Here is a 26,697-nt window from a genome sequence, read left to right as displayed (position 1 = left end):
CTTCCAGCAATGCTGGAGGACAACAGGCATCTTGCATCGCAAGAGTGTTGTACAAATATTTAATTATAGTTTGCCTCAAGCTTTTTATTTGTGTATTTATTTAATTCGTATCATTTCTTCCCCAAACTCGCATAAATAAATTGACAGGGTAGGTCGGAAACCGTAACCAAACAATTATTTTTGTTAGGCCTAAGTAACTTTAGGCTGGAATGGTGAGGTGTTTGGGTTCGTTAACCTAGCTACCACGAAGGTTGACCTATTTTGGATTAGTCATATACCACCCTACTTTTAACCTGCAACTCTATTGTGCTGTATTAGAATAACTGACCCCAGACAACTCTTTAACAAAAAAAGGTACTGTTTACTGAACGATAACTTAAATGTACAAATAATATTGAGCCGTTAGATTGAATAACAAAAAAAAACCCACAAAAAGTTCATTCTGGCTTTTTAAGTGATATAGCCAACCGAGTTGGGGGTGGTTTTTAGCCTGGTTAAACCCTGACGAACTTCCGGCAAATTTGAGATTTGCTCTGCAAGACAGTCTGGCGAAGAGCCCATTCAAACCCATTTCCAATGTCCCCAAAATTGAGGCACCAATCACAACCGCTGAGGCGGGCTTTACGCGACGACGATAGCGCAGCTTTTTGTTTACATTCAACGTGACGGCTACCGAAGCGCAGCATCACCCAGATCGTTGGTCTGATTGGCTGAAGGACTATCCAATGCGCCCGGAGGCATTTGATTGGCGTCCCTTGGTGACGCCCCTTTGGAAATTAACTGTCAATGAACCTTTCCCAGACCCACTCTCAGTTACAACTGAGAAGGGTCTGGTGTCAACCAGGCTAGGTGGTTTTGCAACTTTAGCATAAACGATTATAATGTTTTTAACTTTGGAAATTCCTGCAGCCTTACCTTTGAAGCTTAGCGTGACGAACTGCACAGAGAAGGACACGCTTGTGCTCCAGGCTTCTGCATGTCAGCTGCTGTGAGGTTGATGAGTGTTGATTGGCTATTACTGGTACAACATCTAGCCAATCAGACGGTGTTGAGGGCAGGACATTATAGAGCTGGGCGACATGAAGAAAATCAAATATCACAATATTTTGGACCAAACTCCTCGATATCGATACTGTAGGTGTGACTATTGGTGCTTTCACAAAATATTTACACAATGAGATTTTTGACAAATACTCATCAGTAATGCGGATGTAAGTAGGTAAAGGCAACTAGTATAACAGCTAGAACAGTCTGGTAAATTCAGAAAATTACATCACTACAGTAATGCAGCCTTTAAAAACAGGAAAAGATAACACTTATGTCATATTACAATATAATGAAATCCAAAAACGAAGACGATATCTAATTTTGTATCACGATATCAATATAATATCTATATTTTGCCCAGCCCTAGGACATTAAGTCAGAAAAAACATTTAACACAAATCACACCCTTCAAATATGCTAACTGCAATATTTCTTCAAATGAACACTCCAGCTACACAAAATGATTCCTCTTTACAGCAGTTTCAATGTAAAATGTACTCAAACCCTATTAAACCACTGTGTTACCACACACACACACGCACACCAAGAGAAAAAAACAAAAAGTTGCAGGCCTGATGGTAGCTTGTAGCTCCAACTTTATCTTCAGTGAAGCAAACGCACAGAAATCCAACTTACAGTTAGCTGTTAGTCCAAGAAACACAGCTCAAAAACGAAAACCAGTCACCAGCTACTGTAAAGTCCTCTTCAGCACGGAAACATGCTGTCGTCCTCTCCGGTCCAAAATCAGCGTACATGTCTTGATTTAAAAATCTTTAGAAATTTTATTGTAACAAACACAAAATACAAAATGTTACTACAGTAAACTTCCATTTTAAATAATAACTACTTATGCATTTAAAACCTAGTTGTTGCAGCTGGAGCTAATTTTAATTGATTGTAAGTCATAGTTTGAGGTGCAAGCTATATCATGATAGGCTTCTGGGTTTTTCTCTCCTACTCATCTATCTATAGGCCTAATGAACCAGCGAATGAATTAACGGAGGTTTGCTAAGGCGTTCCTAATAGCTGTGAGACTCGACGTTATTGTTGGCTAACGTTGCATTTAACATGTAAAAACATCGTCTCATACAGAAGAGTCATGTTCCATTTGCAGGGTGGAAGCTTAAATATGTCCCTGTTGCACTGGAACTAAAGTTATTTAAAGATTAATAACTATCGCTCTATCTTAATAATGCTAACGGTGTATTACAGTAACACTGCAAGCTAACGCTATCGCCACAAAAAGTTCATTCTGGCTTTTTAAGTGATACAGCCTGGCAGGCTTATCATTATAGAAATAGAGTGTTTTTGGAACTTTAGTGTGAAAGATTATAATGTTTTTAACTTTTGGAAATTCCTGCAGCCTTACCTTTGAAGCTTAGTGCGAGGAACTGCACGGAGAAGGAGACGCTTGTGCTCCAGGCTGCTGCATGTCCGCTGCTGTGAGGTTGAGGAGTGTTGATTGGCTGTTAGCAGCGGGGTTGAGTGTTGATTGGCTGTTAGCTGCGGGGTTGAGTGTTGATTTGCTATTACTCGTACAATATCTATCCAGTTAGACGGTGTTGTGGGCGGGACATTAAGTCAGACTCAGGGGAAGAGAGAAGCCGGAGCAGAGGGACAGACACAGAGCTGTAGCCGACCCAACGTAGAACACTTTTTAATTCATTAACTTTATCGGTTATCAGGCAAATAAAACGTTGATACAGATAATCTGCAAACTGCCAAAAAACAGGGCCGATAATCAGTCAGTCACTAGTTTTCAGTAAGATTTGTTATGGGTTAAATAAATTGGCTTTAATTTAATCCTTAATTCTGTGGTGTCCCTTCTTTTGTCTTGAATTTGAGCTGGTTCATGACACAGTTAGGTTTGGGTATTGTTTGGATTTTTACGATTGCAATGCCTAACCGGTACTTTTAAAGCGATTCCGATTCCTAAACCGATTCTTGTAAGTAATCTGTTTACTAGCGATCACATGCAGTGAACGGTTAATATGCTTTTACGTCCATTTTGGTGAGCCCAGAGGGAGAACATGGCATTTTGAAAGTAGCCTACATTGATGGTAGCTAGCTAACGGTAGACTACAGAGAAAGTGTGATATTTTTACAAACGTTTCAGAGCGACAGAGGGAAAATATTTCAGTCGACACATTAAGTGGAACCGAAATGATCAACCGAAATTTGCGTTATAATCCAGTCCGATTCCTGCTGGTTGCGTAGGAACCGGTTCCATAGTGGAACCGGGTTTCGGTACCCATCCCTAGACACAGTCATGTCTAAAAAGCTTGTATTGTGGCTAGTCCTGATGTCAGCGGTAGTTGTATAAACCAGGGGTGTCACACAGGAAATGAGAATCACATCAAGAACCAGACATGCATAGTTTATTAACAAGTTATCGCATGTCTCATATAGTCTTCTCACTTACAGCTTGGTCGACCTAATGCCCTAAAAAAGTCAGCAAAAAAGTTTCTTAGCCATTGTAGAATTTAGCTAATCAAACAAAACAAAGATTTCATTTTTATAAGCAATTACCACAAAGCTGAATCCCAGCAGCCTGTTTCACAGCCTGAATATGAGACTCTTTGCTTCTGGGGGAATTTATCAGAGTCTCAAAGTCGGCAAATCTGCCTAAATCTGCTCTGAGTGTTGTGTAATTACAGTATGAAAAACAGTTTCCTGTCTTTTTGGTTTGGCGCACAACTAGTTGGCCCGTCCTTATCACAGTGAAATCAGCTAATTAGCAAAGTATTGTTGAGACTCCAATTAACGGCTGTCTGTCTGTGTTTCAGCTTTACCTCCAGACGTTCTTAAAGTGATTGTTGGTGAAGAGGAGCAGCATGGGTGTAGCTCCAGTGTGGACCAGCAGGAGCCAGAGCCCCCCCCACACATTAAAGAGGAACAGGAGGAACTGTGGTGCAGTCAGGAGGGAGAGCAGCTTCAAGGGCTGGAGGAGGCTGATATCACCAAGTTCCCATTCACTCCTGTCCCTGTGAAGAGTGAAGATGATGAAGAGGAAGCTCAGTCCTCACAGCTTCATCAGAGACAAACTCAACACATGGAAACAGAAGCTGATGGAGAGGACTGTGGAGGACCAGAACCAGCCAGGAACTCACATCCACTTTTACAACCAGAGACTGATGACAGTGTTGATAGTGATTTTTGGAAGGAGACAAGCCAGCGATCATTTAGCTGCTCTAACTGTGGGAAAACATTTGCCTGCAAGGCAGATCTGAAGACACACATGAAATGTCACACAGGAGAAAAAGCTTACAGCTGCTCAGTCTGTAAGAAATCTTTTACGCAGAGTGGAGGTTTACAGAAACACGTGAGAGTTCACACAGGAGAGAAACAATTCAGCTGCTCGTCTTGTGGTAAAATATATAGTCTGAAGGGACAACTGTCAGAACACATGAGAACTCACACAGGAGAAAGACCTTACAGCTGTTCAGTGTGTCAGAAAGCTTTTGCACGGAGACGATGTTTAAAGAAACACATGATGATCCACACGGGAGAGAAACCATTCAGCTGCTCAGTTTGTAAGAAATCTTTTAGGCAGAGTTGGAGTTTACAGAAACACATGAGAGTTCACACAGGAGAGAAACCATTCAGCTGCTCTGAGTGTGGTAAAGATTTTTCACAGAAACTAAGTTTACGGATACACATGACCCACCACACAGGAGAGAAACAATACAGCTGCGTTGTTTGTGAGCAAAGATTCCTCTGGTCCAGCAGCCTTAAAGTTCATCATTGTGTTGGTCGTCAGTCCTCACAGCTTCATCAGAGACAGACTCAACACATGGAAACAGAAGCTGATGGAGAGGACTGTGGAGGACCAGAACCAGCCAGGAACTCACATCCACATTCACTTTTACAACCAGAGACTGAAGACCAGACTGGAGACTCTTCTGAACCTGAGACTGATGACAGTGCTGATTGGAAGGAGACCAGAGAACCTCAGTCAGCTTTAAACTCTCTGAAACATGATTCAAGATGTAAGAAAACATTCAGCTGCTCTGAGTGTGGGAGAAGATTTGGCTTCAAGTCACATCTGAAGAAACACATGATGACTCACACAGGAGAGCAACCTTTCAGCTGCTCTGTCTGTAAGAAATATTTTATACAGAAAGGAGATTTGCGGAACCACATGAGAACTCACACAGGAGAAAGACCTTTCAGCTGCTCAGTTTGTAAGAAAGCTTTTTCATTGCATGGAAACGTACGGTCACATATGAGAATCCACACAGGAGAGAAACCTTTCAGCTGCTCTGAGTGTGGTAAAGCTTTCACTGAAAATGGAACCCTGAAGAAACACATGATAACTCACACAGGAGAAAAACCTTTCAGCTGCTCAGTTTGTTCTAAGCGATTTGGCTACAACTCAGCGCTGAAGGAACATATGAAAATCCACACAGGAGACAAACCTTTTAGCTGCTCTGTCTGTAAGAAATCTTTTACACACAGTGGAGCTTTAAAGATGCACATTAGAATCCACACAGGAGAAAAACCTTTCAGCTGCTCAGTTTGTAATAAATCTTTTATGCAGGGTCGAGATTTACAGAAACACATGAGAATCCACACAGGAGAGAAACCTTTTAGCTGCTCAGTCTGTAAAAAATCTTTTACACAGAGTGAAAATTTACGGTCACACATGAAGAGAAGAACTCACACAGGAGAGAAAAGATTCAGTTGCAGTGTTTGTGACAAAAGATTTGCCTGGCGTTCTGATGTCAAAACGCATAAATGTGTTGGTCCGATGGAAATAGAAGCTGATGGAGAGGACTGTGGAGGACCAGAACCAGTCAGGAACTCACATCCACTTTTACAACCAGAGACTGAAGACCAGACTGGAGACTCTTCTGAACCTGAGACTGATGACAGTGCTGATTGGAAGGAGACCAGAGAACCTCAGTCAGCTTTAAACTCTCTAAAACATGATTCAACATGTAAGAAAACATTCAGCTGCTCTGAGTTAGTGGCTTGTGGCGGAGTCGCCATGGGGGGACACAATACTTTACCCCTGACTGGATAACATAACAACCCAGTATGGCTACTCAGAAGCACCTTACCGCTTGACAGAGTAAGATACATAAAAAAAAACTGAGCCGTATTGGGTCAGATTGTCTGTACATTATAAGTGACGGGACAAACGAGCCATTAATGTCTAAACAGCTGGCAACTAAAGTCAGTCCACCCCTATGTTAAATTCCCATAGAGGCAGGCAGATGTTTATTATGAAAGGCCAGTTATTTCATGGATCCAGGATACTATGCATCCTGATAAAGTTCCCTTGGCCTTTGGAATTAAAATAGCCCCCCCACATCATCACATTCCCTTCACCATACCTAGAGATTGGCATGGGGTACTTTCCATAAAATCATCTCTTAATGCAAATCAAACCAGCTATTAGGCTAACCAACATAAAACCATGCAAATCTCCATGTATGGTGAAGGGTATGTGATGATGTGGGGGGGGGGGGCTATTTTAATTCCAAAGGCCGAGGGAACTTTATCAGGATGCATTGTATCCTGGATCCATGAAATAACTGGCCTTTCAAAATAAAAGTCTTCCTGCCTCTATTGGAATTTAACATAGGGGTGGACTGACTTTTGTTGCCAGCGGTTTAGACATTAATGGCTGTGTGTTGAGTTATTTTGAGGGGACAGCACATTTACACTGTTATACCAGCTGTACACAGTGTAATTTCTTCAGTGTTGTCCCATTAAAAGATACAATGAAATATTTACAAACGTGAGGGGTGTACTCACTTTTGTGAGATAGTGTGTTTGTGCTCATCATCATATGTACATTTTATGTACTGGTGTTATTGTTGAATACATTGTGAATACATATTTCTAAAATGGTATGATGTGTTTGTTGAGTTATTGTTACACAATATTTTTTTATGACCTTTTTCAATCTTGCCCCAACAAATAACCCATATTACAAAAAAAACTGAACGAAAACAAAACTAGCAAACCCGCTTTAAAAACTAATTAAAACTAAGCTGACTAAACTATAATAACCTTGACGTGCACTCTACCAGGTGAGCTACCCAGGTGCCCAACGTAATTTTACAATTTTCTTAGAAATGGGTGTTTACATTCTTAACTTATTTGTATATAATACTTTTATAAAAGAAATTCCAGTTATGCATGCATACTGCTGTCTTTCTTATTTTCATTTGATTGTATTTGTGTTTGATATTTCACTCTGTACTCCGGTATCTCTTGTAAATGAGAGCTTGATCTCAATGTGATTTACTGATCAAATAAAAAAAAAACGTACTTATTTATGATCGTACCGTCCGTTATGTTCACATTGCACAACGATAGCATTTGTACAATCCATTGTTTTAGAAACATAATCCTTTTAACCTAATCTCACTTTTTGAATTTCTGATAAAGAAAAGTTTTGAAAATGGGTCAAATTTGAGCCGAGTACAACAGGAGGGTTAAAAAACCCTTGTGTTGTCCTCTGGTCAAACAGCCAACTACATAAGTGGATTTAAAAAAATCTAAATTTACCTGGTCACCTGCCAGAGTGGCTGGACTGACTACAAATTAAAACTATGAATAAATATTGAATACATATGCTTTGATTAAATATACTAAAAACATGTTAAACGTGCTTAAAGTCATACTTCTCAAAAGTAGACTGAAGCACTTTACAAGTGTATTTTGGTATGCATTAAAGAACAAAGTAGAGTGAATATAATAACACTAAAAGTTTACTTATTTGACAACAGTGTACTTATACAACATAAAACTAAATAGCAATATAAGAGAGTATTATATATTTGTGTTAATACACTAAAATAATGCAAATAACATGCTTACATTTGATCATATTTTGTAAAAGCATAATTACCCAAGTATTCAAAGTATACTTTTGACTAGTACATTGCTCCTTCGGTTTTAATAAATCCTCCTGTTGTCCTCCTGGGTAAAAAAAAAACCACTTCAAAATAAATTCAGACATTTTTTGATGCTTTTTTCCACATTTTTTTTTTTTTTTTTTTTTTGCTTTTTAAAACATTGTTACCTTGTTGTTTGTTGCTTTTTTTCAAAGCTTTATTCTGCTGTTTTCTAGGCTTTCAATGCCTTTAGTCGCTTTTTTCAATGTTTTTGACAATTTTAATGGTGAAGAGCGCTGCGTTGCACCATCCATGTTATTTTTCGGCAATTTTGTTGAAAGAAACCCACATTTCTGATATAGAAAACTTTGAAAAGGGGTCAGAGTCGACCCGAGGACAACAGGAGGGTTAAATATCTGATTCTAGCAGCATTACAGCTGTAACATTATTCATTTTTACACAGAAGTTTTAGTTTTTAGGTAAGGAAGTGCTAAATACTGGCCTACAGATGGCGCCCTTGTCTTATTTTGTGTGCTCCTGTACCTCTTGGCTTGCCGTAATAAAGATTAAAAGACAAAGTGGTAGAAATAGGGAGGGAATGGAGTATCGGGGGAATATTTGAAATAGGAGAAAGTAAAACTGAGACGAAAAGGTCATTATTTAAATGTTTAAACGTCCCGTGATATGGTGGTCTTTGGATGCTTTTATATAGACCTTAGTGGTCCCCTAATACTGTATCTGAAGTCTCTTTTATATAGACCTTAGTGGTCCCCTAATACTGTATCTGAAGTCTCTTTTATATAGACCTTAGTGGTCCCCTAATACTGTATCTGCAGTCTCTTTTATATAGACCTTAGTGGTCCCCTAATACTGTATCTGAAGTCTCTTTTATATAGACCTTAGTGGTCCCCTAATACTGTATCTGAAGTCTCTTTTATATAGACCTTAGTGGTCCCCTAATACTGTATCTGAAGTCTCTTTTATATAGACCTTAGTGGTCCCCTAATACTGTATCTGAAGTCTCTTTTATATAGACCTTAGTGGTCCCCTAATACTGTATCTGAAGTCTCTTTTATATAGACCTTAGTGGTCCCCTAATACTGTATCTGAAGTCTTTTTTATATAGACCTTAGTGGTCCCCTAATACTGTATCTGAAGTCTCTTTTATATAGACCTTAGTGGTCCCCTAATACTGTATCTGCAGTCTCTTTTATATAGACCTTAGTGGTCCCCTAATACTGTATCTGAAGTCTCTTTTATATAGACCTTAGTGGTCCCCTAATACTGTATCTGAAGTCTCTTTTATATAGACCTTAGTGGTCCCCTAATACTGTATCTGAAGTCTCTTTTATATGGACCTTAGTGGTCCCCTAATACTGTATCTGAAGTCTCTTTTATATGGACCTTAGTGGTCCCCTAATACTGTATCTGAAGTCTCTTTTATATAGACCTTAGTGGTCCCCTAATACTGTATCTGAAGTCTCTTTCCCGAAATTCAGCCTTGGTGCAGAATTCCAGCCACTAGAGCCAGTCCCACTATGACCTTTCCTTAGGATGTGCCATTTCTGTGTCTGTAGCTATTGAGGAGGAGAGAGAGAGAGGGGGGGCAAGGTGGAGGGTGGGGGTGTGGCCTTTCACCAACTGCCACTTTGCTCGTTTGAAAGCCATGATGTCTCTCTCTCTCATGGGTGGGCCAAATTCTCTGGGCGGGCAAAGCAGAGAAAGGGGAGGTAACCTTGCTCCTTATGACCTCATAAGGAGAAGATTCCTGATTGGTCCATCTGAGCTTTCATTTTCTCAAAGGCAGAGCAGGATACCCAGGGCTCAGACTGATCTCATGAAGTGGCGTATGTACGACACGCCAATTCGTATGCCATTTAGGCGTGTTATCAAGACGCATAATCGCTTTTTAGCGTGTTTATCAACGCAATTCGCCCGCAATTGACCTACATTACGAGTGAATATTTGCCATAGCGAGTAGTATAAAGAGACGTAGGTCCGTGTAGGGAGGTTGGTTGGGGTGGTGGATGGGTAAAACACAGGACTTTCACCCAAGAGAGCCGGGTTCGCGTGTGGCCATTTTTTTGTTTTTGTTTTTAAGCGTTCCCTAATGTTTCTTTCCTAAACCCAACCGTTTAGTGTTTACTTAAGCGGGTTTTTGTCGTTATTTTCCGTGTTTTTGTCGCTTTTTTGTGTTACTAAAGCCTTTCCCAATGTTCTTTTCCTAAACCCTATGTTTACATCTGCTGTATACAGCGTAGACATACACGTGGATAGCTCAAAATGCGTACAGATAACACGCCATTTGGCTTTAGGAAAGTGGTGTGTATGTTTAGGCAAAGTCATGATGCCATGTTGCAGGGCTCTGTTTACACCTATCACCATTTCTAGCCACTGGGGGACCATAGGCAGTCTGGGGGAACTCATATTAATGTTAAAAAACCTCATAAAGTAACATTTTCATGCCATGGGACCTTTAATGTTGTTAGAGTAGTTGGCGGCATACACCTTAAAACATGGTGTGTAGCCTGCCATTAACCCCCCTGTTCACCCTCCCACATTCAAAAAGCTTCTATATCAGAAATTTAGATTTTCTTTCAACCAAATTGTCAAAAAATAACGTGGATGGTTCCCTACAACCATTACTCTTCACAAGTAAAATAAAAGATCAGCTCAGTGCTTTTATTGGATTTGGGTGTTTTATTCAGTTTTATAGCATTTGAAGAGAAAAATATGATAAAAGAACGTTAAAAAAGTGACAAATGTTGGAAGTAGCTTCAAAAACGTGGGGAAAAAACAAGATAAAAAAGCGCAGGAAAAATGTGACAAAAACATCGGTAAGAAGTGACAAAAAAACTTATAATTAACTTTGCGGAAAAGCGACAGAAGTGTCAAAAAAGACGACCACGCATTGTTTATCAGATCACCGCAACAATTTGTAGTTAGCTGGATCATCATTTTCCATAATAGACCATATACTGACCTACCCAGGACAGCATCGTAGCTCTGCTCGGGTCCTGCAGGTCACACAATGTGTACAGTAACGTACAGTAGGTTAAAGATAGCAGTTAGATAACATTAAATGCTAACTTACACAGCTTTACTTAACGCAACGATACAACAAACGTCTAGTAACCATGCTAGTAGTCTAACTAGTATGTCCAGACCTTCCTCCACAGCGCTGCGCAGGAAGATCTGGCCAGTTCACACAGCATTCCTGGATGGGAGAAAAACGTGCTCAGGTTTATTGGCATTTCTTCAAACCAATCACAATCGTCTTGGGCGGTGCTAAGCGTCGGACGGAGCCACTGTGCCTCTGTAAAATAGCGTCCGGAAGGAAGTTGTTTTAGTGGAACATGTTTACGTTCAAGAGTTGTTTTAACATTAATTAGAAAAAAAAATACTTTTTTAGATAAACGACCTAGCCTCTGTCTCCCTCAAACTGTAGGTGCATCCCATAGCCCTTTAATTGCCTCCTCGACTCATCCACTTGCCTCCCTTCCTCGCTTCTTAGTCCCTCCTACCGAGGAGGCACGGGAGGGACGAGATGAAATCATGGGAGGAGAGAGGCAAAGGGAAATGAGACGTCCTTTCCTCTGAAACCTTCGTCAGCTGTTTGGGCGGAGTAAGCAACATAAATAAAACTAAATACATAATATTTGGACATCGGAATTTCACGAATTTTAGACATATTATGTTAGATAATATTGAAATTGAAACAGATTTCTGTGAGTTGTCACAGATCACAAAATATGCTGGAAACCACATGTTAATCATATTAAAACTAAAATACCAAAGTCCATTGCAATTCTAAGCAAAACCAAAGGTATTCTTAATACAAATTCATTATATTTATCATGTCAATCTCTCATACTGCCATATGTAACTTATGGTCTGGAAGTTTGGGGGAAAACATATAAAACAATCACAAATCCAATTGACTAATTACTTCAAAAGAGACCAATCATAAATGAGGCAAATTATCGTGAACCGACAAATCAGTCAATAAATCGATTATTCGCATGATAAATACAAATGAGCTCGATAATTTTTCCGGCCGTGATAATTTCCATTTGCATGCTTGTTTTTTTTTTCCTCTTCCGCCAAGGTATCAAAAATATAGGGCAGACGCACAACAGGGTTTCTGCTATGTACATGTAGGGCGAACGCTGCTCCTTCAGCTGTTTATGAAAAGTCATAAAGTCTACCTGATGTCATCACTGGTCTCATCTCTACTTGATGTCATCACTGGTCTCATCTCTACCTGATGTCATCACTGGTCTCATCTCTACTTGATGTCATCACTGGTCTCATCTCTACCTGATGTCATCACTGGTCTCATCTCTACCTGATGTCATCGCTGACCTCATGTCTGTCTCATTCACTCCTTGCCTGTGTTCTTCTCCACTAAGACATATTGTCAAACAAACATTATGTAATAGATTTTCCATATTGGTTTTTCCATATTAATAATACAGAATGAATGAAGAAATGAATCTGTATATACAAATATGGAGAGCCACTTAGCACAGACCTTTAAAGAGAGAGAGAGAGAGAGAGAGATGTGACCCTGTAATTACAGCTTCCATGTCATCCAACAGATGTAACTATAGGCCTAGCCTGTATGTCTGACAGCTAATGGTAAAATAAAATCTATTAATGATTCCATGGTAAACCAGAGTTATAGCATTAGTTATGTTTCCCAGATTATTGTCATTTATTGAACATGCTACCCTATATTTTCCAGTTTTCAGCTCAGCAATTCTAAGCTAGCTGTAAACCCCCATTTGGCTGCTACATTCCCAGTGTTAGCAAACGCTAGCTAGTCTGCTAACATGAATATTTACAAGCCTCCAAGCACAGACGTCACACTTTAAATCCTACCTGTTGCCTTTCACCATCCACTTATTTAAATGCTGTTGCATCCCTTGACATATCTCCTTTTCCCTCTTTCTTTTTCTATTTTTAGCCCCCGACAGCTTTTTTGCTTTATAAGAAATGATTTTATTTAGAAATGATTTAGAAACGCACAAAAGCAGCTACATATAGAAAACACCAAAACAAATTATATATTTATCTTTTTTTTTTACCATCGCTTTGGCGCCCCCACGGTGCTGCCCTATGCGCCGCATATAGCACATACCCACTTTTTGCGCCACTGTGTAAAAGCAATGTTTTGTTTTGTATGTTGCTTGTTATCGGTGCATTGACTGTTGTGAGTTACAGCCGGCTAAAAAAAACTAAACAATAAATAAATGTTCACCTTCAGACAAACAACATAATCAGATGAAATTACACTGCAAGACCAAAACTTGTATCTTCTGTTTGACACATTAAAAGGAAAGGGTTCATTGTTTTCTCAGAGCTCTGGGAATTTAATAAAGTATTTGTCTTTCTTCAAAAGTGTGTTTTAATCATTTATATTCCTGCGTGTTTTCCAGAGGAAGTCTGGAACACTTCCGGACTTTTATTTTGAAGCTCAGCAACTAATCTGCACCGGAAGCTGTAGTCTTTGCTGCGGCTGCCTTCACATTTTAAACAAGATGGCGTCTAGTAGAAACGTGTGTTAGCAGAGTGTCTTTGTTGTGTAGAGAAAGAGGTAACGTGTAAAGTCCAGATGCTGAGAGCGTTGGTGGAGCAGCGACTAACTGCGGCTGCTGAAGAGATATTTGGGCTGTTTGAAAGAACGATAGCAGAGTACGAGGAGGAACTTTGTCGTTCAAAAGAGGAGAACGAGCGACAACGGGAGCTACTGGACGCTGTTTACAACCCTCAGCTTCGGCTACACAGAGCAGGTTTGGTCATTAAACCTTCAGTTGATCTTTCTCTCCTTCCTGTGATCTCTTCTCTCAGCAACGATATGACGATAGGACGTATGGAAATAAACATTTGTTCATAAGCTCTATTAGAATCTTCGCTCTTTAACAGGCCGTTGCCAAACCCACCAGACTCCATGTAAATAATCAGGACTTTTATCATCGTAAAACACACTGCATTCAAAGTGGACAGAAACACAATAAAACTATCAAAAGCCGTCTTGGTTTGTCTTTCTAAGGTTCCAACAATCACCACTCTGGTTTGGTTGAAATTAATCCTTAATTCACCGATTTACATGTGGAGATATGCTGGCTCCATACACGCTAAAAGTGCTGATTATTTACATGGAGTCTGGTGGGTTTGGTGATGATGATTTCGGGGCTGTTTTCTAGATAAACAAAGGTTCTTATTTAATAGGTATTCCCTTAGGACTGTATAGGTGATTGTTACATAGTAGTGATGTTCACCTTGGAACACAACAGCACAATATTGTAAACCACTGAGGCTTAGAGTGGGTGTGTGTGTGTGTGTGTGTGTGTGTGTGTGTGTGTGTGTGTGTGTGTGTGTGTGTGTGTGTGTGTTGTGTAAAAGCGTGTGTGTGTGTGTCTAAAACAAGAACAAATACAAGATACAAAAACATAATGACAATTCAAGTCATCTTAACCGGTACTTGGACATAGTCTGTCTAAATCTCCAGTTAGCTTGTATCACTGACTTCATGTAGGGCCCTATGAAGTCTTATAGCTTTTTTAGAATCTCATTTTCATACTGGCCACCGAGCTAAACAACTTTTCTGGGGGGAACCCTGTAATCTCTAAGCTTTAGTTTACATTAACTTCTGTCTGTGTTTCAGCTTTGCCTCCAGACGACAAAAGCCAGATTGTTATTAAAGAGGAGCAGCAGGAGTGTAGCTCCAGTGTAGACCAGCAGGAGCCAGAGCCCCCCCCACACATTAAAGAGGACCAGGAGGAAATGTGGAGCAGTCAGGAGGGAGAGCAGCTTCAAGGGCTGGAGGAGGCTGATATCACCAAGTTCCCATTCACTCCTGTCCCTGTGAAGAGTGAAGATGATGAAGAGGAAGGTAGGAACAAAGTTAACAGGGTTTTTTAGGGGAAATAAAGGAGGAAAAAATCTGCAGAAGTCAAGAGCATAGAAGTTCAAAAGCCGTCTTGTTTCGTCTTTCCACGGTTGCAACAATCACCACTGTGGTTTGGTTGAAATAAACCCTTAATTCACCGATTTACATGTGGAGATATGCTATGCTTAATTCTAGAGGTGGACCGATATGGGTTTTTCTCTGGCTGATGCCGATCTTTAGAAATCAGGGTCAGCCGATAAATGCTGCTGATTTATTTTGGCCGATATGTACTTGTTTTTAAACCTCTATTTGAAAGATAAAATGTAATACTAATATACACAAAATTTCTTAACAAAAACATTTATTGAACACTTCACCAATCTGCACTTGTATACTTAAATTAAAAATGTATAATGTAAAAACATATATTGTATAAATTATGTATAAAAATATATTAAATGAACGAAACAGGTAAGAAGAAAATACTTTGTTAAATAAACTTTTCAACGAAACAAAATAAAGTTTAGTGCGCTTAGCAGCATTTATCAAACTTCTGAGAACACAAAGCTGGAAACTTTCATAAATAAAATAAAAGTATTGCAGTATTATTATTACAAATATATTATATTATTAAAAATGGTTTGATCCATACAGAAAGTGACCTCTTATTAACCTCAACACTGTTTCCTCCTAACTCCTGTTGAATCACATAAGACTAGGGCTATCTAAAGTAAATTCTTGTTCACTTTGTTAGATCATTGTTCATTTGTTGAAGTGTTTTATCTGTGTTTTGGGGATCCTGCTGTTACATGTCATGTTGCACTCATTTAGATCTCTAAGTTATAATTTAAAACTCGTCCAGCCAATTTAATAAAATGAAGGGTTTTATTCGTTGCTCGAGTCCGTAAATGCAGTTAATGGATACAGGCACGGAGAGCTGAAGGCTCTGTTAGCAACGGTTAGCTGCGTTAGCGGTTAGCTCCAGTCAGCTCCGGTTAGCTCCGTTATAAAGATATGGAGTGAAGGACACTGCCACGGATAGGGGTAACAACCGAACTCTGACGTTCGGGGAGCTTTCACAGCGGTGTGGCCGCGGTGTTTCTACGGTTTTATAAGTACAGTTAATCCCAAGGCTGGAACACCAGCAACATGCTACTACTAACGATAGCCTCTGAGCCTGAAGTGCATTGCTGTTGAGGCTGTCATGCATGCAGCGCATGACTTCACAAGGGGAGGGGCTGGAGGCAGCTGGTCTGGGTGCGCTGTAAAAAATGTTGCCTATTCATGTTTTTAACTCTAGGCTGCCCGCAGCTGCGCCTGCCTATTAATTGGCTTGATATACTCGGATATCGGCCGATGCCGATTATGTAAAAAATGATTAATAATCGGTCGACGTCTACTTAATTCACCCATTTACATGTGGAAATATGCTGTTTCTATACACGTTAAAAGTACTGATTATTTACATGGGGTCTGGTGGGTTTGCTGAAGGTGATTTCGGGGCTGTTTTCTAGATAAACAAAGGTTCTTATTTAATAGGTATTCCCTTAGGACTGTATAGGTGATGGTTACATAGTAATGATGTTTGCCTTGGAGCACAACAGCACAGTATTGTAACCACTGAGGCTTAGTGTGTGTGTGTGTGTGTGTGTCTGTGTGTGTGCATTTGTGTGTGTGTCCATAACAAGAACAAATACAAGATACAAAAACATGATGACAAGGGAGAAACACGTGACCAGCACCCGCTATGGTTGCAAGCGACTGAGCTCCGGCACTCACCTCTGTATTTCATTAAATAACCAGGTCTATTACTTTTTCTTCGGCGCCAAATTGTTTTGTCTGTTATCACGGTGACTCTGTGAAACGCCTACAGGCACGAAAATGCAGGTCTCGTTGTCGCCTAAACTATCTACTCGTTCAGAGAAATTTGCTAGCGTGTCGGCAGCTAATGGAGTAGTGGCTAACGGAGCAACTGATGTGAAAACGTTCTCTAATATGGGGGAATTAATCAACCGGGTCTTGGAGAAGCAGCTAAGTGTGCTTAAATCAGTGATCTACAGCGCAGTGAAGGGAGTGCTGGCCGAAATTAATGCCTCCCAGCAACACATCTGGGCAGAACCAGAGATGCAGGAAATCATGGTATGTGAACCGGACCAATCTGACTGCGTCACATTTAAGTTTTGGAACCAACCGTTGAAGGGACGTCTAACCAGACTGTAAGAAATGATGAATGCTGGTTACTCAGTCTACAATCTATACTTTTGAGGACACTTAATCGGGCTGAAAAAAAGGGAACATGATGAATCCTGAGGATGCGCTATGTAAGTTTCGTAACTAAGCTTTAAAGGGACACTTAACCAGACTGAAAATACATGATAAATACTGGTTGGTGATCCTAAGGATACTGTATGTAAATTTCGGAGCCGAGCTTTAAAGGGACACTTAACCAGACAGAAAATACATGATAAATGCTGGCTGGTCAGTTTACAGTCCGTTTGTTAACATTTAAGCTAGACTGAAAGAACATGAGGGACAAGGTCTGTTCAGCTCATAGTCTGCTTATTGCTCCAACTAGATTGGTCTGTTTTTCACATAGCTTAGTCCAGAAATTGTTCGAAGGGGTTTATAATATTGTTCATGTTTAACATAAGAATTCACTAGACCTGTTTCAATTAACCTGTGACTTAAGACAGGAGGTGTAGTTTTGAGATGGAGTTTTGCGCAAACTGCATTTGATGTGGTCACGCAAATAGGGGAGGGGGTCTACGGTCTCAGAGGGTTAGGGGAATTATTTAACTTTTTATATTTTTGCCACACCTTGCACAGAGCTAACAGTTCACCCTTTGCTACAGATTTGCCATCAAAATCCAGTAGGGTACTACTCACTAGTGACGACACCAAAACCAAGGGCTCCATCGTGTTGCTGTCGCGGAAATGCACACTTACCATAGACAAAAGCAGTAAAGACTTTTCAGGCAGGATATCTTATATATGTACCACGACAAGGAGTAGGGAAATAGCATTTGTCTCGGTATATGCACCGGCTACATGTGATGAAAGTTTCTTCCCATGCCTAACCAATGAATTGCTTTATCTCAATGAATATTCACTAATTATAGGGGGAGACACGAATGCAGTACTAGATTTAAATCAGGATAGATCAGGGGTCAACCACACAAAAGCCCAAAAACGCATATCGGACATGTTTAAAGCAGTTGTGGAATCCCACCATCTTAAAGATATATGGAAGATGCACAATCGTACTAGAAAGGATTACACCTTCTTTTGCACACATCACCTCACCCACTCCCGCATTGACTATATTTTGTGCTCCAGTGAGCTTAAGGCAATGTTCCACACGATAGCAATAGAACCAGCAATTCTGTCTGATCACAATGTGCTGATAACCACATTCCGTTGTGATATGTTAGGAGAAAGATGTAGGAGATGGCAATTTAATAATTCCCTTCTCCAAAACACAGATTTTGATGGAGAGTTTAGAGCCAAGCTGGCGGAGTTTATATCAATCAATACTGACTCAGTTTTGGACTCTGCGTACATTTGGCAAGCCACTAATAGATTTATTAGAGATTTCACATCTTCCTTTGCGGTCAATTTGAAGAAAAAGAGAGCGGCAAGGATTGCGGAGTTGGAAGAACGTTGCAAATCATTAGAGCAGTCTCTAAATACGTGTTTTTCTAAATCTACGCATACTCTTTTAGTCACAAATCGAGCAGAGCTAAATGATTTGCTAAGGAGAGCTGAATTCATAATGCCCAGAGTGAGGCAAGATACTATTTTAATGGTTGCAAACCAAGCAAATTGCTTGCTCTGAAATTTTAAAACAAAGCAAATGCAGAGCTGCTATCAACAGCATCCTCACAGGCAGAGGTATCTCAACCAATCCTAAAGATACCACCGCTACTTTCCAGTCCTTTTATTCAAAGTTGCATGAATCCTCCTGCAATCCGGATCCGACACAGTGCCAAAAGTTCCTGAAAGAGCTAAACCTGCCTCTTCTTGACCCAGAGAAGGCAGAAGAACTGGGTCAACCTATAACATTAGAGGAACTTAAATCGGTGTTAAAAACAGCTAAGAAAGGGAAAACACGGGGGTTGGACGGAATTCCATCAGAACTTCTTCTACAGTACTTTGACCTACTAGGACCTACCATTTTACAAACTTTAACCTCGGCCATAGAGAGGGGCACCTTTCATCAACAAACCAACACTGCATTAATTCCGGTCATACAGACATATAGTTATGCCTGAGCTCTCTACAGCAAGGATTAACAAAGCCAAGTCATTGACTATAGACCTATGGAGAAACGCAGCAGCACAGGTGTCGGTCCTGGTGACCTCAACACCACAATAATTAGAAGAGAGCAACTAGGCAAGGTGTGATTTTTGTTTTCTTGTATTTTGGTTTGTTTTGTTTTCCTCAAGACCGCAGAGGGTGGGTGGTGGGTGAGGGTTTTGGTTCCTGTTCAGTTGTATTTGTTTGTTCTGTATGGTGTGTGTGTGTGTTCAAAGACATACAAATAAAAAAATGTATCATAAAAAAATAACATGACAATTCAAGTCATCTTAACCGGTACTTAGACGTAGTCATATATTAAAATCTCCAATTAGCTTGTAGCACTGACTTCATGTAGGGCCCTATGGAGTCTTCTAGCTTTTTTAGAGTCTCATTTTCACACTGGCCACTGAGCTAAACAACTTTTCTGGAGGAACCCCTGCAATCTCTAAACCTTAGCTGACATTAACTTCTGTCTGTGTTTCAGCTTTGCCTCCAGACGACAAAAGCCAGATTGTTATTAAAGAGGAGCAGCAGGAGTGTAGCTCCAGTGTGGACCAGCAGGAGCCAGAGCCCCCCCCACACATTAAAGAGGAACAGGAGGAACTGTGGAGCAGTCAGGAGGGAGAGCAGCTTCAAGGGCTGGAGGAGGCTGATATCACCAAGTTCCCATTCACTCCTGTCCCTGTGAAGAGTGAAGATGATGAAGAGAGAGGTAGGAATAACGTTAACAGGATTTTTAGGGGAAATAAAGGGGGGGGGAAATCTGCAGAAGTCAAGAGCATAGAAGTTCAAGAGAACCTGGTTCATTTTATTTTAGAAGTAGGGATCCTTTCACACTAGTCTTGCACGTCCAGACCTTCCTCCACAGCGCTGCAGAGGAAGGTCTGGCTAGTCCACACAGCATTCCTGGATGGGAGAAAAAAGTGCTCTGGTTTATTGGCATTTCTTTAAACCAATCACAATAGTCTTGGGCGGCACGAAGAGCCACGGTGCCTCTGTTAAATAGTCTCGTGAAGGAACTTGTTTTCGTGTGTGTGTGTGTGTGTGTGTGTGTGTGTGTGTGTGTGTGTGTGTGTGTGTGTGTGTGTGTGTGTGTGTGTGTGTGTGTGTGTGTGTGTGTGTGTGTGTGTGTGTGTGTGTGTGTGTGTGTGTGTCAGGAAAAACATCAACAAAGGGATACAAAAGTTTAAAAAATGTCAGAAGAAAACTAAATGTCAAAGAAGCGACATACATTTGAGGGTCGGGGGGGGGGAAGCGACAAGATTTGAAAAATCAACATACTGTCACTAAAATGTTAGAGATTATTGATCCAGGAGATCTAAAAACTGCACAAATGATGTTTGAAGCACGCAGCCTAACGATAGATGAATTACGACAAGAACGCCAAAGAAAGCGACACAAATTTATAAAAGCGACAAAACCATTGTAGCCTCAGAAACTTGAACTCACTTCCACCCTGAAAGAAACATTTGTAAAACCAGAAAGGCGGTTTTCTTCCAGCTCTCACAGGTCTAAAGCTGCAACTATTATTTAAACTGAGCCCGCAGTGGATCAGAGTGTTTCCCTGGAGACAACTACTGCACATTCTCGCTTCATAAATCTCCAATGTTCATGAAAATAAAACCGATTTAAATTGTTGATCTCTTTGAAGAAACAGCGTGGTAAATATTTAAATGCTTTATGTGAGCTGTTGCAGTCGGTGCGAATAGAGAAACTTTAAACATCAGTTGTATCACATCAATCTGTGTAAAAATAAACCACAGTTTCAGATAAAGTACACGCTGGAGACGGTCCGATACCATTTCATACCCTAGGGGTTTTGCATCAAGGATACCTTAAACTTCAGCAAGAAAACATCCTGAGCACTTCGTCACTCACTGTTTCAGAGCCAATGATGGTGTACAGAGCAGATATGATGGAACAAATTTCTCGCCCCCACACGCACCGGCGCCATGAGGGGTATTGTTTACATGTCTTTTGACATGTTAGAAGCTAGAGCAAGCTAGATCTGGACATGAGTGATGGAGAATCAGATCAGGGACAGATCAATGACCTGTCCTCTACATCTGAGGACGAGGAGGGCGCAGCTTGCCCGTATCATCGCAGCTCGCCCGTATCCTCGCTGACGGTTGACAGTTACAGTCCAGCGATACACATCCTACTTAGACGTAACTCGTGTTAACGTTAGCAGTTTCTGGCGTAAGCTTACTGCACTAGCTAAACACTATAACTATTTTATTCTTTAGTGTCGGCTTAACCATTAAGGGACGTAAATGTCTTACTGGGAACACGCACTGAGAGCGCAGTCACAGCCTGTATGAGTGTGTATGAAATAGCCTAAAGCTGATAAACTGAATTTGAAATAGTTACTTTGTCAAGTCGTATTTATTATTTTCAAAAACGGATAAAAATGGACAACTCAACTGTTTTAAGAAATGCCACATTTGCGAGTGCTGACCCTGTTGCGACAGTGGGTAAAGCCTATGTAATTTGGCTATTTTTAGCCTACTTTATGAAAATTAATCACCCCCTCGCAAATTACAATTTACTTGCACCCTTAGTCATTTTAAGTTGGCAGGATGTGGAATGAAGCAATCTGAGGACCGTGGTTGAATCGGATCAAAGGGTGATTTTCTCCACCTTCAAGGTCAGTTGGTCAGAGCAGCTTCATGAGCTGAGCCCAGTTAGCGCTGCGACAGTTCTAATCAGGAAAATGGATAACTTCTTTGTCGGGACTATGCATGACAGGGCTGCAGCACTTTGCAGTTAAGGCGGCCGCCTAAGCAACGCACACCTGCCAACTTAACTACGTTGTCAAAAAAAGAAACATTTATTTGAGCGATATCCGCTGTGTTACTCTGTCCTGTTTTCTCCCTTTCGTTCCAAACCACACAGTTGACAACCTGCAGGTGGAGGCGGTGGAGACAGGTTCCGACATACACGCCGCTGTGGACTTGTGTCAGTCTCGCAACCGTTTCAGGAAATACGACGCACAGAACATTAACCGGTAAAAGCCTACAGCTGTCCGTGGACACGGAGTGCGGAAAGTGCGTTAGAGCCTCCCGGACGGTGAACTGAGACTCCGTTTCCTGCTTGTCGGTCAATGGTTGGTGATCGGTTAACATTTAATTTCATTGTGCTTTCTTTTGGAAGCTTGGCTGCCAAAAATCGGCACTTACTAGCTAATTAATTAGCCTAAGGTAAACGCTGTCTAACAGTTAACAGAAGTGACGTGGTGGCTGGCGTCTGGTGTGTGCGCCAGTGTTTGTGTGTGTGTCGGCCAGCCCCCCGCTAAGCTCCGACATGCAGAAAGCAGAGGAACAGAATAAAGTAGTTGCACCTTTGCCAAAATGAAGACTGAAAAACAGAACTATTTTGGTACAAACATTTACTCGCCATGTGGCAGATAGCCATATAGATAGATATAATTTATTAATTATATATTATTTAAATGTAATATTTTATGTTAAATAAATAATTGTTAAATGTAGTACAGTCTGTAGTCTATCGCACAAACAAGGTACTATCAGTTTTTAATTTTTTAATGGCTTTTAACTGCTCTTTGATGTTTTATGTAAAGCACTTTGAATTGCCCTGTTACTGAAATGTGCTATACAAAAAAAGCTGCCTTGCCTATCTGACTTAATGGGTTGGAGGAAAGCATACTGTGCTGTGTGAAGTTAACTAGTTATAATGGCTTGCCTGTGACCGATAAAACTCATTTCATAGTCTCTAAGGTGGAGGATGTTGTAACTGCCGCTTTAGACGTGTTGATTCTGGTAAGGTCCCACTGTATGTGACACTACGCTGCATCCTGAGATCTGGGGAAAACTTTACTTCCGGCTCGAAGGACCAATTATTGAATAGGTATTCACTTAGGACTGTATAGGTGATGGTTACATATAGGGATGTACTGTTTGGGGAAAGAAATAACACAGATTGCCCCATTAAGTTGCAATAAAAACAGCCATCCATGTCATTTACATAGGAGAATGTCAAAATTGTCCAAATACAACAGTCTTACTAGAAATAGAAAGGTACAGCTAAACTAGCATTAGCATTAGGAAGCCACATGGTGATTAGATTAGCTCTGCATCAACAAAAGTCTCACCAAAACACAGTGAAAGACTCAAATAATGTCCAGATCAGACAATAATGACAGGTTTTACTCACTGTTCATCAGAGACGCACACAACTTGAACCATTTGAATGCAGTAAAGTCCATTTTGCACTCTGTTATTCTGACAAGTCTCTTGTTATGCGTCTTAATGTTGCTATATGTACCTTTCAGTTTGTGTTAATTCTAGCTGACGCTTTGGACACAAGTGGTAGTGTTTTTACCACATCTGCTGTCGTAAAGGTCTTTTCTTCACAGTGCTTTATTGCCCACTGTATTACTGAGTTAGCGTTACCAGGAGGTCATATAGTCACGATGAAGGTTTTTGCTCAGAGAGAAAATCATTAATTTACCATAAGAGAATACGTTACAGATGCATTGCTTACAGTAACTTAGCCTACTTATCTGATATCCTATTCGGGGTGGGTTTGGAATCCTATACAATACCGTAATTGTCTCCATCTGTTCAAAGCCCCACCGAAGTTGACTCGCCTTTCGTCACTTTCATTAAGATAAGATACAGTTCCACAACATTTCTCTGTATGTGTTTCCTGCAGATGTTGAGCAGCTGTTGGTGGTTAAAGAAGAGGTTCCCCCTGAGCAGCAGGAGTGTAGCTCCAGTGTGGACCAGCAGGAGCCAGAGCCCCCCCCACACATTAAAGAGGAACAGGAGGAACTGTGTATTACTCAGGAGGGAGAGCAGCTTCAAGGGCTGGAGGAGGCTGATATCACCAAGTTCCCATTCACTCCTGTCCCTGTGAAGAGTGAAGATGATGAAGAGGAAGCTCAGTCCTCACAGCTTCATCAGAGACAAACTCAACACATGGAAACAGAAGCTGATGGAGAGGACTGTGGAGGACCAGAACCAGTCAGGAACTCACATCCACATCCACTTTTACAACCAGAGACTGAAGACCAGACTGGAGACTCTTCTGATCCTGAGACTGATGACAGTGCTGATTGGAAGGAGACCAGAGAACCTCAGTCAGCTTTAAACTCTCTGAAACATGATTCAAGATGTAAGAAACCATTCAGCTGCTCGGAGTGTGGGACAAGATTTGGCCAAAAAGGAAATCTGAATAGACACATGATTACTCACACAGGAGAGAAACCTTTTAGCTGCTCAGTTTGTAATGAATCTTTTACACGGAGTGAAAATGTACGGTCACACATGAGAACTCACACAGGAGAAAAACCTTTTAGCTGCTCAGTTTGTAAAAAATCATTTACACAGAGTGGAGATTTAATAAAACACATGAGAACTCACACAGGAGAAAAACCTTTCAGCTGCTCAGTCTGTAAAAAATCTTTTACAGAAAGAGGAAGTTTACGGTCACACATGGTAGTCCACACAGGAGAAAAACTTTTCAGCTGCTCAGTCTGTAAGAAATCTTTCACAGAAAGAGGAAGTTTACGGTCACACATGGTAGTCCACACAGGAGAAAAACCTTTCAGCTGCTCAGTCTGTAAGAAATCTTTTACACAGAGAGGAAGTTTACAGTCACACATGGTAGTCCACACAGGAGAAAAACCTTTCAGCTGCTCAGTTTGTAAGAAATCTTTTACACAGAGAGGAAGTTTACGGTCACACATGGCAGTAGTCCACATAGGAGAGAAAAGATTCAGCTGCAGTGTTTGTAACAAAACATTTTCCCGGCGTTCTCGTGTCAAAACACATAAATGTGTTGGTCCGATGGAAACAGAAGCTGATGGAGTGGACTGTGGAAGACCAGAACCAGCCAGGAACTCACATCCACATCCAGTTTTACAACCAGAGACTGAAGACCAGACTGGAGACTCTTCTGATCCTGAGACTGGTGACATGGAATAACGTTTGTGCCTTTTAAGTCCAGGCAAGACTTCTCAAGTGTCAAACAAAAATCTTTTTGTATCAACATCTAGATAGAAGACATTAGATTGTGTGGTAGGAAAAAAAGTACACTCTTATTTTAACCCTCCTGTTTTCATCGTGTCAAATTTTCAAAAAGTTTCGATATGGGAAATTTGGCTTTCTTTCAACCAAATTTATAAAAACAAATAACGTGGGTGGTTAGGGTGACAACGCTCTTCACAAGTAAAATAAATTATTAGTTTACTACTTTCATTGAATTTGGGTGTTATATTAAATTTTATAGCATTTGAAAAAGAAATTATAAAAGAATGTTGAAAAAAGTGACAAAAACACCATTGGAAAAAAGGTTTCAATTTAAAATTTTGACCCAGAAAAAGTTGCGGGAAGACAACACAAGGGTTAAATATTTTATAAGCTTTTGTTTTGTAATGTCTGTCATATAATCAATTATAATCAAGAAATCAGACAAATGTAACCACCCGATATTTTATATGACACATACATATATTCACTTCTTTCTAAGTAACGCATGTTTAGCAAGATTCACTATTAATCATGTATCAATAAATAAAGTAAAGAAATATAATTGTTTGATATGACCGGTGTGGTACACCAGGACATGCTGAGTACCCTTCAGGATGAAATAAAGTGAAATCATTTGAAGTAAACCATCTGTTGACTAGCATGTACGTTAGTCGTTATTGTCTGGGTCACAACGACTTAACTGTTCTTAAGAAAAGGAAGATGAGGACAGCTGGTAGTAAAAATATCACCAGTTCAGGTCCATCTAAAGATGTAACGAACATGAGGTAACCGAGACCCGGTGCTAATACGGCACCAGTGCCTTAACGACCGTTATCTACCGGACCGAATGGAAACTCTGATTTCGGTGCCTTATTTAGACGCCTCCACTTCTCTCTGATGCTCCGAAAACTGACGTTAGAGTCAACTGAAACATCGCCGCACGGGCTGCTAGTTACAGTAACACTACACTCGACAGCAGGTAACGTTAGCCTACCGTTAGCTACCAGTAAACACGGTTAAAATGCTGACCGCTAAACTGTGTAAAAGTGTGTCTGTATTTCACTGTAGAGGATTCCAAAAACAGTCTATAGCTGCCGTTGTCTGAAAATCAGCACGGATGTTGTGTTGACTTGAAATTTGCCTCGCCAGCCTTGTGCTGCATTTGAAGTTGTTGTAAAATACCCTTTTCCCATCCAGTGGTTGTTTTTGTCGTTAAACAGGAATTTACTGGTGAAATAAGTTATTGTTATAAGTTACTGTTATTATATTTCTAATAAATCATTTAATTTTGAGCCAACTGTTGTTTTGGGCTCCTTTAGATCAACTATCATATATATATATATATATATATATATATATATATATATATATATATATATATATATATATATATATATATATATATATATATATATATATATAATGTATATGATAGTGGGGGGAATGACCTTTTTCAGCCCTTCTCAGTTTGCAGGTATGAATTGTATTGACATGGCTTTAGTTAAAAACATTGTACATAGTATAGTGAAACCCCTGACTCATATATTTAATCAGTCATTTCTAAATCAAATGAAAGTTGCGAAGGTCATTCCAATCTACAAAAATGGAGATA

General features: G+C 40.3%; 2 protein-coding genes across 2 annotated transcripts; both read left to right on the top strand.

Moving 5' to 3' along the window:
• Positions 1 to 4,087: 4,087 nt before the first annotated feature.
• Positions 4,088 to 13,762, top strand: LOC120570995 (gastrula zinc finger protein XlCGF57.1-like). Its single transcript, XM_039819678.1, has 3 exons — positions 4,088 to 4,904; positions 4,953 to 5,825; positions 13,752 to 13,762. The coding sequence occupies exons 1-3, from the start codon at positions 4,100 to 4,102 to the stop codon at positions 13,760 to 13,762; spliced, it is 1,689 nt and encodes a 562-aa protein (XP_039675612.1). The 5' UTR covers positions 4,088 to 4,099.
• A 7,344-nt stretch (positions 13,763 to 21,106) lies between these two features.
• LOC120570994 (zinc finger protein 436-like) lies at positions 21,107 to 25,258 on the top strand. The gene is made up of 2 exons (XM_039819677.1): positions 21,107 to 21,260; positions 23,722 to 25,258. The coding sequence occupies exons 1-2, from the start codon at positions 21,107 to 21,109 to the stop codon at positions 25,038 to 25,040; spliced, it is 1,473 nt and encodes a 490-aa protein (XP_039675611.1). The 3' UTR covers positions 25,041 to 25,258.
• Positions 25,259 to 26,697: the final 1,439 nt, after the last annotated feature.

Source organism: Perca fluviatilis, chromosome 13, assembly GCF_010015445.1.
Source record: "Perca fluviatilis chromosome 13, GENO_Pfluv_1.0, whole genome shotgun sequence".
NCBI lineage: Eukaryota > Metazoa > Chordata > Actinopteri > Perciformes > Percidae > Perca > Perca fluviatilis.
This window is presented reverse-complemented; position numbering and strand designations above follow the sequence as displayed.

Excerpts from the sequence above, each read along its gene's own strand:
- LOC120570995 (XM_039819678.1), top strand. The coding sequence starts at position 4,100 with ATGGAAACAGAAGCTGATGGAGAGGACTGTGGAGGACCAGAACCAGCC. Across the intron at positions 4,905-4,952 it reads AGCCAGGAACTCACATCCAC|AACCTGAGACTGATGACAGT; the intron begins ATTCACTTTTAC and ends GAGACTCTTCTG.
- LOC120570994 (XM_039819677.1), top strand. The coding sequence starts at position 21,107 with ATGAGTGATGGAGAATCAGATCAGGGACAGATCAATGACCTGTCCTCT. Across the intron at positions 21,261-23,721 it reads GATACACATCCTACTTAGAC|ATAAGATACAGTTCCACAAC; the intron begins GTAACTCGTGTT and ends ACTTTCATTAAG.